Raw genomic sequence first — 18,007 nt, 5'->3', positions numbered from 1 at the left:
GTGAATGCTCTTGGTAAGTAGCCCATTGCACAGCCCACCTGCGGGGTCTCTAGCTGAAGCCACATCCCTACCAGGATGGTGGCGGCTTCTCCTTAACGCCCATCTCTCCCCAGCCCTTCAGAGACCTGTCCCATCTCCAGAGGGGAACAGGGGAGAAACAGAGACCAACCTTTTCCTCTACAGATGGGGAAACATACCTCCCATGGAAAGGTGGGCAGGAGGGCAGCCCTGGAGACTGGGGTGGTGGGATGGGGTAGCCGGTGGGCAGGGATGCAGGATGAAGTCTGCTCAGAGGAGGACCCCAGAATGAAACACCTTTCTCTTCTTCTCTTTCCTTAGCTGGGTCTCACCTCCAGCTCCTGGACACAGAGCAAGGACCTGCCCCTGTGTCTCCATCCAGGCTGCACAAGAGACCTGACCTGCTCTCACCAGCCTCCGACTTGTGACCTCCCCGTGTGCTCGGCCTCCTCTGTGGCACACCCACAGGAGTCAGTGGGAGGAGCTTTCTCTTGCTACAGGAGTTCCTTGGAATGCGGACAGCTTGGGGGGGGGGGGGTCACAGAGGCCTCTGTGATATCACCACGAGGGGCGGGCAGGCTCGCTTGGAGTGATGTTTCTTTGAGGAGTGAAGGGGGAGACTGAGAAATATGGCAGATAACCAGAGGAGCTGGTGGCAGCAGTGGGCCGACACCACCTACATCAAACCTTTGAACCGCTTGGTAGGCGGCCCCTGCCTGGCTGTACTGCCCAAGCTGGGCATCCCCGGGGTGAGGTGGGGCATGAGACTGGACTGGGTCTGGAGGGGCACAGGCTACCCTGATGGGCCCCCTCCTCACCCTTGCAGAGAGCTGCTCAAGAGCCCTACCGGCGAGAGGAGCAAGTGCTCATCAACCGCCGAGACATCACCAGCAGAAGGGTAAGGCTGAGGCTGGGCGTGCAGCCTGTTGGGGGCTTGCAGCCATCTTCACCCTCACGGTGACCCCTCTGCCGCGGCATCCATGGGGCCACAGGCCCTCAGGATAACTGCCCCTTCTGCTTCTAAACGTCCCAGTAGGGATCCCCGCAGTGACCTGCTCCCCAACCATGATATGTTAGTAACCTCCTGGCTGTGACCCTCACAGGAGCCCCTGTATAATGAAGACCACTCCCCAGCAGAGATCCCCAAAAGAGTCTCCCTTGCAATGACCCCAACAAAGACCACCTCCAAGAGTGGCCCGCTTTTAGCGACTGTTTAAGTAGTGACCTCTACACTGATGCCCCTGATTCCATGATCCCCTGTCAGGCAAGTTCTCCCCCCAGAAAGTGGCCCCCATGGCTCCCTATTCACTGAGAGCAAACTTGCAGGCAGAGGCCTCCTATGGTGACACCTGCCTGAAGGAAGGTCCCCCATCCTCTCCCAGGATGCCTGGGACATGCAGGAGTTCATCACGCGCATGTATGTCAAGCAGCTTCTCCGACACCCGGCCTCCAAGATGCTGCTGGCCGTGCTGCTGGTGGTCAACGCCATCACCATCGCTCTCCGCACCAACTCCATGCTTGGCCAGGTGGGACTCCAGCCTGACCCCTGCTCTCACTCATCTCACAGGGGCTGAGGAAAGGCACCTCCCTCCCTGGGCCTCAGACTCCTCATCTTTTCATGACGGTTGGGTTGGATGCTTTTCAAGGGCCTTTCAGCACTGAGATCGAGGAAGACTTCATGGTGGAGGGGCCCCAGCTTTGAGAAATGCATTGGATTTGCAGAGGAAGGACAGGAGAAAAATAGTGTGAGCAGAGGCAGACCAATGGTGTCTTGTGGGGAAGGGTATCCCATTTTAATCAATAATCACTGAGTGAGAATCACTCTGCACCAGATACCGGGCTCTGTGCCAGGTATGAAGATGACAGACACAACAAACATATTATTGCAAGTGCCTGGGTGTCAGAGAGTGTGTGGAGGCTTGAAGGAGGAGTTGGACCTAATCTTGGGGTCAGGAGGCTTCCTGGAGAAAGAGGCATTAAAGTGGAGAATAAAGAATGAGTAGGTGTTGGCCAGGCAGAAAGAGGTGGAGAAGAATGTTTTGGGCAGAAGAAACAGCATGGAAGTGAGTTCTGGTGAAGTCCACTATGACTTGGGTCTTATCCTTGAGGTTTTAATTTCTTACAAGGAGTCCACCACATGAGCAAATTGTCCTATTGAAAGCCAGTGTTTTTAAAATGTTCCTATGTGGTGACTGGTAAGTTCAGAGAGGCGGTCAACAGCCAGATCACACAGCATCTTCAAGTTATATTAAGGAGGCTGTCTTTGGAAGTTCAGTTCAGTCGCTCAGTCGTGTCTGACTCTTTGCGACCCCGTGAACCACAAGCCAAGGTTTATTTCTTTATTTTTTACTTTCATTTTTAAATTGAAGTATCGTTGATTGACAGTGTTGTGTTCATTTCTGCTGTACAGCAGTGATTCAGTTATGTATGCATATATTCTTTTTTATATTCTTTTCCATTATGGTTTGTCATAGGATATTACTATAGTCCCCTGTGCTATACAGTAGGACCTTGATGTTTATCCAGGCAAGCCAGGGTTTAAAGTATGGCAATGTGAGGGTGACTGGCATCCAGGGAGCTGGTTCCCGAAGCTCAAGGAATGGATGGGGTTGCCTGGGAGAGAGTACCAAGTGAGAAGGGGACCAAGACAGAGCTCTCTGAGAAGAGCCTCTAAGTACAGGGCAGAAAATAGAAGAGGAGATGCAAAAGGGCAGTAAGGAGGAGCGGCCAGCGGAGCGAGAGGATCCCCAGGAGAGGATCCAAGGGAGCAAGCGCAGCATCAGATGTGGCTAGGACACGAGGCCAGAAGAGCACTCTGAAACCCCCCTTGGATCTTGCCCTTGTGACCTTGACAGGAGCTAACTCTGATGTGGTGGAGGCAGAAACCCACTTGCCAGGGTTTGCAGAAAGAGTGACTGGAGGGCAGATCAAAACCCATCAATGGATCATGAAAACAATTCAGAATTCAGGTAGCTTTTGATGTAGAATCAAACAAAATGAAAAAGAATGAAGTAGCAACTGGTGGGAAAGAGGGAGGGAGGGGAGGAGCCAGAGGGAGAGAGACTGTTATGGGGTAAAATATGTATTGCTTTGAGTCCAAGTCAAAAATGCTAAAAAAAGCCTGGTGGAGGATATGTGCTGTGAAGCTCAGACCCTAGAGACCTGTGAATACCAGACTGGTTTTGTACCTCACCCTGCAGGCCATAGCGAGTCTTGGAAGGTTTGTGGGTAGAAAATGCAACTCTGATTTAACCACAGATGCTTATGACTTGGAGAAGGCAGGGCAACTGTTCAGGAAGCTCTTTCAATAAATAGAAAGGAGAGGCTATTGCCACCCGTGGCCAGTGGGGTAGAGCTGAAGGGAAAGGTGAAGGGAAGGAAAACGCCTTTCCTTGCTTTAGGTAGACACCTCTGGCCCATGTTGCCCTTTGGGAATTTGGAACAGGCTGGGAGCCCATAAACTTCAGCTCCCATCTGAACTTAGGAAACTCTGCCCAGGGAGTTCCCTGGTGGTCCAGTGGTTAAGACTCCATGCTTCCACTGCAGGGGCGTGGGTTCAGTCCCTGGTCAGGGAAGTAAGACCCCACATGCTGTGCTGCATGGCTGGGAGAAAAAGAAGAAACTCTGTCCAACCTCACACTGGCTGGCGGATGGAGCTGGTGGCAAGGTGTGGGGAGCAGGAGGCGTGAAGCCCTGAGTCTGTGGGCCTCGGAGGTAAAGAAGAGGGGGAGTCGGGTGACTTTTGTCTGGCAAAGTGGAGTTTGGGGGCTGGGGGCTGTTCATGTCACAAACAACAGCAGTGTCACAGCTTAACAGGAGTTGGTGTGAAAGTGAGTTGTTTTAAACAGAATTCAGAATCATGGAGTCATCCATCCATCAATCCATCCACCCCAGGAGCATGTCTTGGACCCATGAGTAGGGGGCTACTCAGGAGTTTGGTCGAGCCAAGCCTGGGGATTTGGGAGCTAGTGCAGCCGGAGTGGTGGAGACAACCAAAGAAGCAAGGATGGGACTTGGTGTCCTCCATCTCAAGGGCCAGGGCTTTTCCTCCCGATCCTGGAGTCTGTTCTGCCTTTCTCCACCTCCCTTTTCCAAGGTTTGTAGTCAGACAACAATCTTTACCACTAACTGTTTGACCTTGGGCACTTCTCTGATTCCTCAAGTGCAAGATGGGAATAAAACCTACTTTGCAGGATGATGGTGATGGTAACATGAAAAAAGCTTGTGGTCTTAAGAACGGTGCCTGGCACGTATGTGCAAGGGTTACTCTGAAGGGCGCTACAAAGATGCTGAGGCTGAAAAGCAATAAGAATCTGGGCCTCCCCTTCCCTACAGACATCCTCTGTCCCTGGTCTTGCCAAGGCCCCGCTCCGCTGACCTTTCTGCCCTTCTTTTTCTCTGTCTTCCATGTAGAAACACTATGAGTTGTTCTCTACCATAGATGACATTGTGCTGACCACCCTTATCTGTGAACTTCTTCTCGGCTGGTTAAATGGTTTCTGGATTTTCTGGAAGGTGAGATCCTGGGCCCTCCCTGCTATCACCTCTACTCCTCCTTAGGGTTGGCATCCCATCCTGTCCCCACCACTGTGCACCTGGCCCTGAAACCTGAGGAGTGTGTGTGTGTGTGTGTGTGTGTGTGTGTGTGTGATTGCATGTGTATGTTCATCCGCATGCACAAAGAAAGAAAGACCGACTTCTGAGATGTCTGTGATGTGGCAGAAAGTAATTTGTACTGGAAGTGCAGCTTTCCTGGGTCCCCGTTCCTGATCCAGCTTTCCTTAGTTCTGCGCTCTTGGGAAAACCTTGATTTCCTTATCAGAGAAATGCAATTGAGAGTATCCACCTTAATTTACCCCTGGATTAGAAAGATCCCCTAGAGGAGGGCAGGGCAACCCACTCCAGTATTCTTGCCTGAAGAATCCCATGGACAGAGGAACCTGGTAGGCTATAGTCCATAGGGTTGCAGAGTCAGACATGACTGCAGTAACTTAGCGCACACACACACACCTTAATTTACAGGGTTCAAGAGCAGAGGGGTCAGCAGAGAGTTTCTGTAAAGGGTGTTGACCTTAAAGATAATTAAGTCAGTTATTTTACCAGCAAAACAAAAGGGGCGGTTTATTTGGGAATAGAAGAGGATTTGCAATTCAGGGCTAGCAAGCTATAGCAAAAGCCACAGCAAGTCCAAAAACGGAGAGAAACGCTATTTTATGGAGGAAAAGGAGGCAGTTAGGAGAGGTTGATTTGAACAAAAACCTGCTGGAGAAAAGTGAGAGTGCAGGGTGAAATGGTCTTATTAGCTGAGTTGCTGGAATATTAGATTTCTTGCAGGAGATGCTATGTATCTCTTTTCCTGTGGGCCCTATAATTGATGATTCTTTCCCAGTTGGTGATTATTCTGAGTCTGTAATTGATAACTCGTGTAATCGACTAGTAATCTAGTGGTACTGCATGAGAGTGCCCCCTTTGGGCCATCCAATTGCATTGCAGGGAGGTTTCCCTATAATTTTCTCGAAAGTGAAGTCGCTCTCAAAAGTGAAGTGTCCAACTCTTTGCGACCCCATGGACTGTAGCCTAGCACGCTCCTCCATCTATGGGATTTTCCAGGCAAGAGTACTGGAGTGGAATGCCATTTCCTTCTCCAGAGGACCTTCCCAACTCAGGGATCGAACCCGGGTCTCCTGCATTATAGGCAGACGCTTTACTGTCTGAGCCACGAGATAAGAATAAGCTAATTTTCTCAAGGGCCAGGTAAATATTTTTTTTGTGGGCCATATAGTATATGTTGCAAACACTCATCTCTGCTGTAAAAGCACAAAGCAGCCATAGACAGTATATAGACAAATGAGCATGGCTATGTTCCAGATAAATTTTATTTGTGTATACTGACCTTTGAACTTTAAATTTTACATGTCACGAAATATTATTTTCCTTTTGCTTTTCCCCAACCATTTAAAAATGTAAAAATCATTCTAAACCCATGGTCTTAAAAAAAGAGACTGCTGGTCAGATTTGGCCTTGAGCTATAGTTTGCTGACTCCTATTTGGAAGAGTATCAAAAAGATATCTCGGTAGGAACAGATCTTAACATTACATAAAGTGAAACAAAGACTCAAATTCTTTGTTTAAATAGGACTTCTAGAGTTAAAGGATTTCTGGAGTCAAGAGATTTATCTGTCTTTGGGCATGTGCAAGAAGAGGCTTTAAAAAAATTACCCATCAAATCTTTATACCTTCTTAAAAAGGAAGCATCATTTAAATACCATTATCAGGACAACCAATTAGAATTACAAGCTTTCCAGGGCTTAGAAGTGTCACTTCATAGAACACAGAATATAGAACCTAGAACAATATTTCTATCTAAAGTATGGATGTCTTAAAGCTGCTTTGTGAGAACAACACTTGGGAGGATGTTTATTAACAGAAAAGAGAATAGGATGGTACATATTTATTTGTCTCCATGGTGGAGGGGAGAATCAGTTCAGTTCAGTTCAATCGCTCAGTTGTGTCCGACTCTTTGCGACCCCATGAATCACAGCACACCAGGCCTCCCTGTCCATCACCAACTTCTAGAGTTCACTCAGACTCACGTCCATTGAGTCAGTGACGCCATCCAGCCATCTCATCCTCTGTCGTCCCCTTTTCCTCCTGCCCCCAATCCCTCCCAGCATCAGAGTCTTTTCCAATGAGTCAACTCTTCCCATGAGGTGGCCAAAGTACTGGAGTTTCAGCTTTAGCATCATTCCTTCCAAAGAAATCCCAGGGCTGATCTCCTTCAGAATGGACTGGTTGGATCTCCTTGCAGTCCAAGGGACTCTCGTCTTCTCCAACACCACAGTTCAAAAGCATCAATTCTTTGGTGCTCATCCTTCTTCACAGTCCAACTCTCACATCCATACATGACTACTGGAAAAACCATAGCCTTGACTAGATGGACCTTAGTCGGCAAAGTAATGTCTCTGCTTTTGAATATGCTATCTAGGTTGGTCATAACTTTTCTTCCAAGGAGTAAGCATCTTTTAATTTCATAGCTGCAGTCACCATCTGCAGTGATTTTGGAGCTCCCCAAAATAAAGTCTGACACTGTTTCCACTGTTTCCCCATCTATTTCCCATGGAGTGATGGAACCGGATGCCATGATCTTCATTTTCTGAATGTTGAGCTTTAAGCCAACTTTTTCACTCTCCTCTTTCACTTTCATCAAGAGGCTTTTTAGTTCTTCTTCACTTTCTGCCATAAGGGTGGTGTCATCTGCATATCTGAGGTTATTGATATTTCTCCCGCCAATCTCGATTCCAGCTTGTGCTTCTTCCAGTCCAGTGTTTCTCATGATGTACTCTGCATAGAAGTTAAATAAGCAGGGTGACAGTATACAGCCTTGACGTACTCCTTTTCCTATTTGGAACCAGTGTGTTGTTCCATGTCCAGTTCTAACTGTTGCTTCCTGAACTGCATACAGATTTCTCAAGAGACAGGTCAGGTGGTCTGGTATTCCCATCTCTTTCAGAATTTTCCACAGTTTATTGTGATCTACACAGTCAAAGGCTTCGGCATAGTCAATAAAGCAGAAATAGATGTTTTTCTGGAACTCTCTTGCTTTTTCCATGATCCAGGGGATGTTGGCAATTTGATCTCTGGTTCCTCAGCCTTTTCTAAAACCAGCTTGAGCGGAGAATAGGTACCATGATTTTGTGAATATTTCAGTGTACCACTCTTCAGGATACAGGCAGATATTTGTTCCCTAAGAGAGAGCATTTCTTATGTGAAAGTAGTCCTGAGATTTCTTTTGTTGCCCATAGAAATTGTCCAGAGGCTAGATAAATTCAGGCAGGCTTTGTTGGGGCCTCTGCAGTAGCAGTGGGTATTAGTTAAAAGACCAGGACACCAAAAGAGTGTCTAACAGGCTTTTTAATGGCGAAGCGCTCCCGGGCGGGGTTTCCGGACGGGGTTCCCTGACCCAAACGAGGCAGGTAGAGGAAGTCCGTGTCCCAGACTGTGTTGGGGGTGGTTTGGGGGTGGTTTTTATACGTTCGTTGCGAGGGATGGTCAGGCTAGATGGCCGGGGGTTTAGATAGGTCGCCAGGCCGAGGCGTCGCGGGCTGACAGGTCCTTCTTCGTGGCTGGGGTGGGGCGGCTTTAGCTGGTGAAGTGTGCTGTCATTGGCCCCCGGGATCTGGGAGGCTCCTTCCATTAGGGACATCCCCCGCCGGCGGGAGGGAGAGGAGGGGCGGCCCATCATGGCCCCCGGGTCCGGTCTTGGGGAGTGTGAACAAGTAACAGTTTCCTTTGCTCTTCTCTCCCTGATTCCTTGTATGAGGTGAGGGTAGTGGGGTGACCAGGGGTCGGACTGGAGGCGTGGTTTGGGTGGTTTGCCTGCCCTTTTGGTGGTGGTGTGTGCAGGAGGCATGTGCAAGTACTGCTTTTGACCCCTTGCGTTTGCTCTCAACCCCCTGCTTTTGCTCCATGCTCTTCAGAAGTGGCATTTGGGCTGTTTGGTCTTTTTGTATCTTGTCCATAATTTGCCCCAACTGCTCTTGCAGGTGGTTATTTTTAGTCTCTTACAGTTTGTTTGTATTTTCTTGCTTGAGGAAGTTTGTCCAGGTTCAAGCATTGCAGCAAAGGGTCCCAGGTTCCAGCCTGTCTCATTTGCAGCAGCAGTTAGGAGGGCCTGCACTTCCAAGGCTAAACTCTAGCGTTTCATTAGCACAAGAGAATGGGAGCAAATTTTGTGTTCCTCCCAGCCACTCTGCATATCTCCTCAAGGACAAGATTTCTCAGCCTTGGCACTGTTGACATAATTGGCCCAGATAATTCTTCCTTGGGAGAGGACTGTCCTGTGCATTGTCAAATGTTTAGCAGCATTCTTAGCCTCTACCCATTAGATGCCATAAACATCTTCCTAGCTGTGACAATCAAGAGTATCTCCAGACACTGCCAAATGTCCTCTGGAAGGCAAAACCGCCCTCCAGAACTAATGGCTGAAAATAAATGTCCCAAGCCCTAACCCTTATCTGGGGCCAGCCTCCCGTGCCAAAACCCAGGGCTTGTTAGAGACCCTCTGCTGTCTTCTTCCCCACCCCCAACCCCTCTCCTGATCCCAGTGTACAAGGACTACTCTGCACTGAATGGGTGGATGGAAAGGGAGAAGGCAGGGGAGGGAGGAAAATCTGCAAGTTAATATCTCAAATATTACCCAGCCGCATGGGGATCCCCAAAGTTTTGCCCCCAATGCCCCGTTTTCTACAGTGCTCATGTGGCTCCTGGCTCCTTCTTACCTCCCCACTCTATTACTTACTATTTTACCACCTAAGAGCTTCTCAATTTTCTGGCCACCTCTGCAGCTCTGGTACCCCATTCTAGTTCCTGTCTTGTCTTCTCTCACCAGGGTGTTGCTATGGCTTCCAGGACACGCTTCCAGTGTACCCCACCTGCCATCAAAATAGTTTCCCCAAAGCCCAAGACAGAGTAGAGTGCCCTTAAACATTCCAGTGGCTCCCAGTTGTTTATAGGATCAGGCCTAAATGCCTCATTGTGATACTGACCAGGGTTCTCCGCCTTCTCCAATCAACAGAAACTGACTAGAGGCCAGACAAGAGATTCAGGCAAGGCTTTTTAGGGCCCCTGCTGCAGTAGAGGGGAAGGAGAACTAGTAACAGATTGTTTTGTTCCCTTAATCCCTGACCTATGAGGCAAGGTTGTTCCTTACATGGGGTGGGGGTAGGGGTGTGTCTGGAGTCAGACTGGAGGGGTGTCTTAGGTGGTTTGCCCATCCCTTAGGTAGTGTTGTGTGCAGGGGGCATGTGCTGCTGCTAAGTCACTTCAGTCGTGTCCGACTCTCTGTGACCCCATAGACAGCAGCCCACCAAGCTCCCCCGTCCCTGGGATTCTCCAGGCAAGAACACTGGAGTGGGTTGCCATTTCCTTCTCCAATGCATGAAAGTGAAGTTACTCAGTCATTACTCTTAGCGACCCCATGAACTGCAGCCTACAAGGCTCCTCCGCCCATGGGATTTCCCAGGCGAGAGTACTGGGGTGGGGTGCCATTGCCTTCTCCGGGGGGCATGTGCAATACCCTGATTTTGCTCCCAACATCCTGTTTTTGCTCCTGGCTGTTTAGAAGTGGCAATTGGATTTTTTGGTCTTTTTGTATCTTTTGTCCCGAATTTGTCCTATCTGCATATGTACTTAGTTATTTTTAGTCCCCTACAGTTTCTTTGTATCTTGTTGCTCCAGTAGAGGTGTGTCCAGGGGCAAGCAGTGCAGCACTGTAGCAGAGTGCTAGGTCCCAGCCTGTCTCAACTGTGCTTAAGGCTTTCCGTGAAATGGCTTCTGTCTGCTTTTGCAGCCTTATCACTCCTCACCTCACCCTTGGGCGTTCCAGCTACATCAAGCTGCTTGTAGTGACATTGCTAAAGACACACTTAAACGTGTGCACACGCGCACATACATAGATATACACACACTGCTGTTGCTCACTTTCATGCCTTTGTCCATGCTGACATCTAGTCTATGAAAGCTCCTTACCACTTACTCACTTGCTTTTCTCCTACTAACAGTTTAAGACTCATTCAGATGTTTTCTCTTCCAGGAAGTCTTCCTGTTTCTCCTAAGCTAGGTTAGTTGTTGCCCTGTCTCCCTAACATTGTGTACTCACCTCTCAGTTCAGTTCAGTTCAGTCACTCAGTCGTGTCCGACTCTTTGTGACCCCGTGAACTGCAGCATGCCAGGCCTCCCTGTCCGTTACCAACTCCTGGAGTCTCTCACCAGGAGTTAAAATTTACTGTCTGTCCACCTCCCTCAAAATAGCCTATGAGCTCAGCAGGGCAGAAATCCTGTATCTTCAGGATCTGATTTGAGGTGTGGCATAGAGTTCAGTTCAGTTCAGTCGCTCAGTCGTGTCTGACTCTGCAACCCCATGAATCGCAGCACACCAGACCTCCCTGTCCATCACCAACTCCCAGAGTTCACTCAGACTCACGTCCATTGAGTCAGTGACGCCATCCAGCCATCTCATCCTCTGTCGTCCCCTTTTCCTCCTGCCCCCAATCCCTCCCAGCATCAGAGTCTTTTCCAGTGAGTCAACTCTTCCCATGAGGTGGCCAAAGTACTGGAGTTTCAGCTTTAGCATCATTCCTTCCAAAGAAATCCCAGGGCTGATCTCCTTCAGAATGGACTGGCATAGAGTAGGAGCTTAATATTGAATGGATACAGGGATAGATCTGTAGACAGGCAGCCTTGTGTCTCCTGGTGTATGTTTAGGCACCAACACTCTGAATGTGACATACCAGGAAGTCTTGTGTTTATTGGATTGCCCAATAAATTTAAGAATTTTTTTCCCATTAAAGTAATTTTTTCAAAATAAAGTAGTTTTCTCTTTGGAACTTCCCTGGTGGTCCAGTGGCTAAGACTTCATGCTCCCAATGCAGGAAACCCAGGTTCAATCCCTGGTCAGGAAACGAGATCCCACATGCTGGAATGAAGACCTGTTGCAGCCAAATAGTATTTTTTCAAAAAGGAAAAAAAATTATTTTCATTTTGAATATTTAATGCAGCTACATATTGGTCAAAACTGTACTGAAAGGAGCATACAAAATTCGTTTCTACTCTGTCCCTTCATCCCTGTCCCCTTCCCCCACCCTCTTCAGATAATCTGTTATTTATAATCTCTTGTTTATCCTCCTGGTGTTTATTTTGCAATCATAAGCAAATATGTATATATTTTTAGTCCTCCCTTTCCGTACAGTAACATAGTATAAATGCTGCTGTATGGGAGACCTTTCTCATTGTTCTGTACTCCATTGAATGAACGTGTACTTTAGCAGCCAGTGTTCTATTATAATCCTGGACACTTTAGTTATTTTCAGCTTTCTACAAAGGTCATTTTGTAGTTGTACCAGAGTTTGTGTGGGATGGGTATCTAGAAGTGGGATCACTGGTCAAAGGAAAATGCAGGGTGTTTATTAGAGAAAATTTCCCCCGTAGCGGTTGTGCTTGAATTGGTCATACATGTGAGCTTCCTTCCTCCGTCTGTACTCTAAAGGAGTTTGTGCCATGTTAGACATGGAGCTTGCCAACTGTGCCTTTCTTCTATGGTGAGAGTTAGTTCACCTCCGAAGTGGCTCCTGAAGCCCTGTTCCTTAGTGTTTTCATTTATTTTTGTTTTATTAACTGTAGTGTGTGTCCCACAAAGCTGGAGCCTCCAAACTCTCTCAGGTCACCTAACTGCAGGGCAAGGCCTTTGTCAGCAGCACACTAGCCAAAGTGGGCGCTCAGCTTAGGAACTGGCATATACGAGGGACTCGATTGTGTGTTCAGACACTGCACTTGGCTGTGGACACGTGTATGAGACAGCAAGTGCGTGGGTGTTTGGTGGCATGTTTAGGGGGCAACAGCAGGACCACAGTGGGTGCCACGTGACTGGCCCTGTTCCGAGAGCACTGGGAGTCCCCCATCGTGAGGCTGTGGGGAGGGCAGACCCAGGATGAACCCATGGGCTGGGCCTGACAGACCCTGCTGGGGCTGGCCCACCCCCCAGGACGGCTGGAACATCCTCAACTTCCTTATCATCTTTATCTTGCTCCTGGGGTTTTTCGTTAATGAACTCAGTGCCGTCGCTATCACCTACACCCTCAGGTAAGCTGGGGACTCAGAGCGAAGAAGGGACCCGTCTGGATCCCGGGAGAGAGGGGAGGGGATTGTTGCAGGTGGGCATCAGCTCTGCCTTTCTGGGCAGGTGGGGCGATGGTGAGGAGGAGGGGTCTGGGAAGGGCCGAGGGGCACCCCTGAGAGGCTCTGCCGCAGGGCACTTTGTCTGCTGCACGTGTGCATGGCGGTGGAGCCCCTGGCCCGGATCATTCGCGTCATCCTGCAGTCGGTGCCCGACATGGCCAACATCATGGTCCTCATCCTCTTCCTCATGCTGGTCAGCGCCCTCCCCTGCCCCCAGCCGCCCCCCTTTCCTGAACAGGCCCCTGGGTCACTGGGAGTACGGGGTGTTTGGAGCGGAGAGGAGGAGGATTTGGAGATGAGAGGAGGAGAGGCCTGCCTCCCTGTGATTCCCCTGGCAGCTCCTTTGCATGTCCTGTGTCCCAGGCCTGTGGGTGAAGTCTGGGGTGGGTCTCCCATCTCTCCGGCAGGTATTCTCCGTGTTTGGGGTCACTCTCTTTGGTGTGTTCGTGCCCATGCATTTCCAGAACATGCAGGTTGCCCTGTATACCCTCTTCATCTGCATCACCCAGGATGGCTGGGTGGACATCTACAGTGACTTTCAGTGAGTGCCCGTGGGGCTTCCGGGCCCCCAGTCCTGCTGAGCTAGGCGGGGAGGGGCTGGGGCATCCAGGGGCAAAAAAACCACCTGAGGAGGGAGAAGGGGTCTCAGGTGGGAGTGGGGCTCCAGGACTTGGGGTGAGGGTGGCAGGAAGCGGGCGTGGTGCCTGGGGCTTTAAACTGGAGAAAAGCAGACTCCTGGGGCTGGGGCCTCTAGCCTTGTAATCTACTTGAAGCCTTGTCCCTATGAAACTCCATGTATTCAAAGTCCCGCTGCAGTCTTGTTCATGGACTGCAGTCTCCCTTCATGCTCAGCAGTTGGGCAGCTTGGCCTTGGGCCAGGCAGCAGGTCTGTGGTTGCACCTAGGGTCCCAAGGCAGCTCCCTGTCCACACGGGAGCCCACCAGACTGCCTCGACTCCTGGGAACGTAAGGTCTCATTTTATTCATTTTGAAACCCACTGTCCAAGGTCATGTTTGGCCGCAGAGGGCTGCCTGGGTTCTGTTCTTTACCTCTTTCCATTTAGCCCAAATCCTACTTGTTCCAGGCCATTTCAGGGGCTGGGTCCCACTGACTGATTTCCTTTTATCTTCCTCGTGTGAGAGTAGAAGCCCAGTTGGTAAAAGGGCTTCTACCCTCATTACCCATTACGTTATAGGCAGTGGACAAGTCATGGAATGTGGAATGAAGGTGGCCTGGGCTTTTGAGTCTTTGCCCCACTGTTCTAGCCATGCAACCTTCTGAGCCTCAGTTTCCTCATGTGCCAACTGGAGATCATAATACGACGTGTAGCCATGTCATGGGTTGCTCTGAGGATTAGTAGAGACTGACGTTGTGTGCACGCACACACACACACATGTGTAGCAAGAGAGCAAAAGCTATTATTTGGGAAAATGTTTTATGGGAGGTTTGCAATAGGTATTAACAGTGGTGGGATTTTTTTTCCTATATATTTTCCCTCTGATTTTTCTATAACAAAGCTGAGTTATAATAAGAATGACATGATAAAAGTACAGCCAATAGATTAAATTTGAGAAAGCTGGTGTATGAATGCTCACCTTGCAGGGCTGGCTTGAGGGCGGCCCACTGTCTGGCAGAGCAGCGGGTGCTCATTCAAGAGCAGCTGTGGGGACAATCAGGAGTCGGGCCTGAGATCTGCACAGCAGCAGTGAGGCGGCAGAAGTCCCAGTAGGCTTTGAGATAATTTCTCCATCTCGTAGATGAGGAGAAACTGAGGCCCAAAGGGCCAGGGAGGTGATAGGGCCCCTGACTGCCATCTCCAGGATGGAGACAGGGGCGTACGGAGTGGAGATTGGGGGCGCCATCTACTTTGCCATCTTCATCACCATCGGTGCCTTCATTGGCATCAACCTGTTGGTCGTCGTGGTGACCACCAATCTGGAGCAAATGATGAAGGCAGAACAGGGGCAGCAGCATCAAATAGCCTTCAGTGAGGTGAGTGAGATAGGGAGGGCAGAGGGGGGAAGGGGACAGTGTATGAGTGCTAACTTGAGAGTGTGTATATGTGTGTGTGTGTGTGTGTGTGTGTGTGTGTGTGTGTGTGCGTGTGCTCACACACTCGAGGGCCTAAAGAAAGCCAAGCCTGAGGCCTGAAGGCAGCAATCCCCACTTTGAGTGCCAATTCACCAACTGGGGCTTCTGAGCGTGTGGAGTTCCTTGGTATCTTTCTCTGTGACAACTTGAAAGTGAGCAGCTGGGTGACCTTAGGGCATTTAAACCAATCTAAACCTCAATTTCTTTTTCTATAAAATGGAAGTGATAATAATTCTGTTTACTTCATAGGGCTATTATGAGGATTTCATGGGTCAATGAACAGTACTTGACACATAGTAAGAACTCGATGAACATTAGCTATAGTATTACTCATGCGGGGGTAGAGCTTCCGAAAGGTGGGGAGTATTGTGTAAAGTGCTGAGGGCTGTGGCCTGTGGCCTGAGAGCAGTTAGGGTTTCAGAAGTTTGCTGGGTAGGATTTATCAGGAGGTAGGAGAAGCACTAAGTTGTGAAAAGGGGTGAGAATTTTCAGAGGTGAGGGACAGACTTCTGCATTTCAAGCTGGGCTCCCACAGTAAAGGAGGGAGGCTAAGACTGGTTGGAGCTGAAGCGAGGGGCGTGAGAACCCTGGCGTCCTGAGACTCATCTCCCCTGAAGTCAAGCAGGAAGGCGCCAGGGGAGGGGGTGCCAGCTAAGCTGTCCTTCCCTCTCCATTCTCCCTTCCCCAGGTAGACGACAAGAAGGGAAATGGGAATAACAAGCTGCCGCTGGTGCACTGTGCAGTCGCCCGTTCGGAGATGTCTGGCGTCCCCCAAGAGCCATTTATGGGGGGCTCCCTGACAAACCTCTCGGAAAGAACATGCGACAACTTTTGCCTGGTGCTCGAGGCGATACAGGAGAACCTGATGCAATACAAGGAGATCCGCGCTGAGCTCAACACGTAGGGCGGGTACTGGGGGGAACCCCAGAGTCTCAGGAGGCAGGGCTCTGTGGACCCTCAGATTCTTCTGGCCTCATGCCCTTATTGATAATGGGGACCCTGGGACCCAGAGCGGTTAAGTGACTTGCCCAGGCTCCCCCCCAGCCTGTCTGTGCAGGATATACATCTCGTAATCTCACAAAGGGCCTTGAGCCTTGGCCTGGGTCTTTATCAGAGTCAAGGTGGGGAGGGTGCATGGGGCTGGACCCCAGGAAAGAGATGGAAGGGCCACCCCCCCAACCCCCTCCCTCGGAATGCACTCACCCTTCCACCTTCAGGATAGTGGACGAGGTCCGCTCCATCCGCTTCAACCAGGAGCAGGAGGAGGAGCTGATGCAGAGGCACTTGTCGTGGAGCATGTCCTTGGAGAGCAGGTCCTCTGTGGACATCCGTGAGATGACTCACGAGCAAGACTTGATCACTGCGCTCGTCAACAGGAAAAAGGTGCAGCTTCTCAGCTTCCCTCTCCTACCCAATCAGTGCTCACCCAGCCCAGCCACCACCCTCTTGGTCAAGGTTTCTGACTTTTTCAAGGTCTGGCCCGCCCCCCTAGACTCCCAGGCACCCCAGCAGTCACTGCCCATCTGGTTAGATTCCAGCTTTTCTGGGAGGCCCTGCCCCTCCTGTAGGGCTCTGCACACTGAGCCATCTTGGCCTTCAGTGCCCTCAAGCTTCCTCTTAAGGGGACTTGAGTGGCTCAGTTCCTGCTTAGTGGCAGATGCTTAGGTCCACCACGGGGTGGGGGGTGGGGGGGCGGTATAGGACCGACCACCGCCCAGGTCCTGTCAGGCACGTAAGAGGAGCAGCCTCCTGAGGGAGGAAAATTCTAGGGAGAAAAAGGCCATGCCCCCTTCCAGGGGATCTTCCTGAACCAGGGATCGAACCCACGTCTCCTGCATTGGCAGGCGGGTTCTTTGCCCCTGGCACCACCTGGGAAGCCCCATAGAACAAAGCACATTCCCACACATTTCATTTCCTTCTTTGCTTCCCATCCCATCTGACCTGGGAGCCTTGTGGGTGCTGTGGCCTGAGAGGAGAGCTCCACGGTCAGAGAGGAGACCAAGAGTTAGATGGGGAGGACTTCCCTGGGAAGCCTGGATGAGCCGCTGTTGAGCTGGAGGAGGGGAGTAAGGGGGCGTCTGCCATGTCAGGGGTGGCGGATTCACAAGGAGACCTCTTGGTTTGCAGGTTCAGGAATCCAACACAAATGTTAACAAACGAAAGGCCAGCCGCTGAGAGGGCGGTACAGGAGCCAATGGGCATGAGCACACACCCAGCCGCTGCGTCTTCCTGCTTTGCTGGCATGGTGTGGCACATCCTGGCCTGAGCCCATCCTCTGCCTTACACCTGGGCAGATGCCTAGGGATGGAAGGGGGCGGTGTCTGTAGGACTTGGGCCTGTGAGCCCCAGGTCCAGAGGAGCACGGATGGAGAAGGATGGTGGATGAGAGTGGGAGCCTTACAGCAAGGATGAGCCCACAAGGGGCTGCTGGCCAAGGCAGCCAGGATTTGCCCTCAGGATGGGCATCCCTGGTCCCCTGCTAGACCAGAACTACATGGGGTCTAAGTGGGCCCAAGTACCAAGAGGAGAAAGATGAGGCCGGTGGGGCCAGGTATCGTGTATCAACAATAAAGTTTTGTGTTGGGATCAATGTGTCTGACTGGTAGACCTCCAAACCTTTGGAGGCAGCCTTGCCCCCTCAAAAGCCTCTTTTGCCAGATGGGGGAGTAACTGACTGTCCCCCAGGGCTTCCAGTCTAATGGAAGAGAGAATCTACAGCCTGAAAAATTTTGACTTAATGGTAGAGAGATAATTCCTGCCTTAGGGTCCTAAATTTGGGGGGTGAAAGTCTGGTATTTAGGGTTGGGAGTGCCTCTCTGATGGAAACACCTACCCTATCTCTCTGTCTGAAGGTATAAAACACTGGTCCTCATTCTGGAGAGCTCTAGTCTCATGGGGTCACCACTGACCAAGTCATGCAGGTACAGGAAACTCCATTTTGGGTCAATGGAGAATGAAATGTGAGTCCTGGCAGGCTGTCTGGAGGAGAAGAGCATGGAAGCTTCCTGGAAGGCAGCAGGAAGAATTTGAGGGTCAGGTGAATGGAGTCTGGTAGAGAACTTGGGACCTGTGAGACCTCTTTGGGACCTTCACAGTAAGACCACTGAGAGCCACAGCAGGTCCCAGAGCTAGGCAGTGCAGTCTGACAAAGCTGTGGCGGTGGAGG

The 18,007-nt window shown here is 50.5% G+C and overlaps 1 protein-coding gene and 1 long non-coding RNA gene across 2 annotated transcripts; one reads left to right on the top strand and one right to left on the bottom strand.

Moving 5' to 3' along the window:
- The first annotated feature begins 647 nt into the window (after nt 1-647).
- Nucleotides 648-17,016, top strand: CATSPER4 (cation channel sperm associated 4). The gene is made up of 11 exons (XM_068968722.1): nt 648-719; nt 845-916; nt 1,401-1,544; nt 4,432-4,533; nt 12,557-12,654; nt 12,823-12,943; nt 13,158-13,291; nt 14,571-14,746; nt 15,534-15,741; nt 16,059-16,224; nt 16,969-17,016. The coding sequence occupies exons 1-11, from the start codon at nt 648-650 to the stop codon at nt 17,014-17,016; spliced, it is 1,341 nt and encodes a 446-aa protein (XP_068824823.1).
- On the bottom strand, nt 11,321-16,191 carry LOC138076516 (uncharacterized). The gene is made up of 3 exons (XR_011144679.1): nt 16,045-16,191; nt 14,346-14,410; nt 11,321-11,504 (listed from the first exon to the last, which is right to left on the bottom strand). It is a non-coding gene; the product is annotated as an uncharacterized lncRNA (long non-coding RNA).
- Nucleotides 17,017-18,007: the final 991 nt, after the last annotated feature.

Source organism: Capricornis sumatraensis, chromosome 3 (genome assembly GCF_032405125.1).
Source record: "Capricornis sumatraensis isolate serow.1 chromosome 3, serow.2, whole genome shotgun sequence".
Classification (NCBI taxonomy): domain Eukaryota; kingdom Metazoa; phylum Chordata; class Mammalia; order Artiodactyla; family Bovidae; genus Capricornis; species Capricornis sumatraensis.
This window is presented reverse-complemented; position numbering and strand designations above follow the sequence as displayed.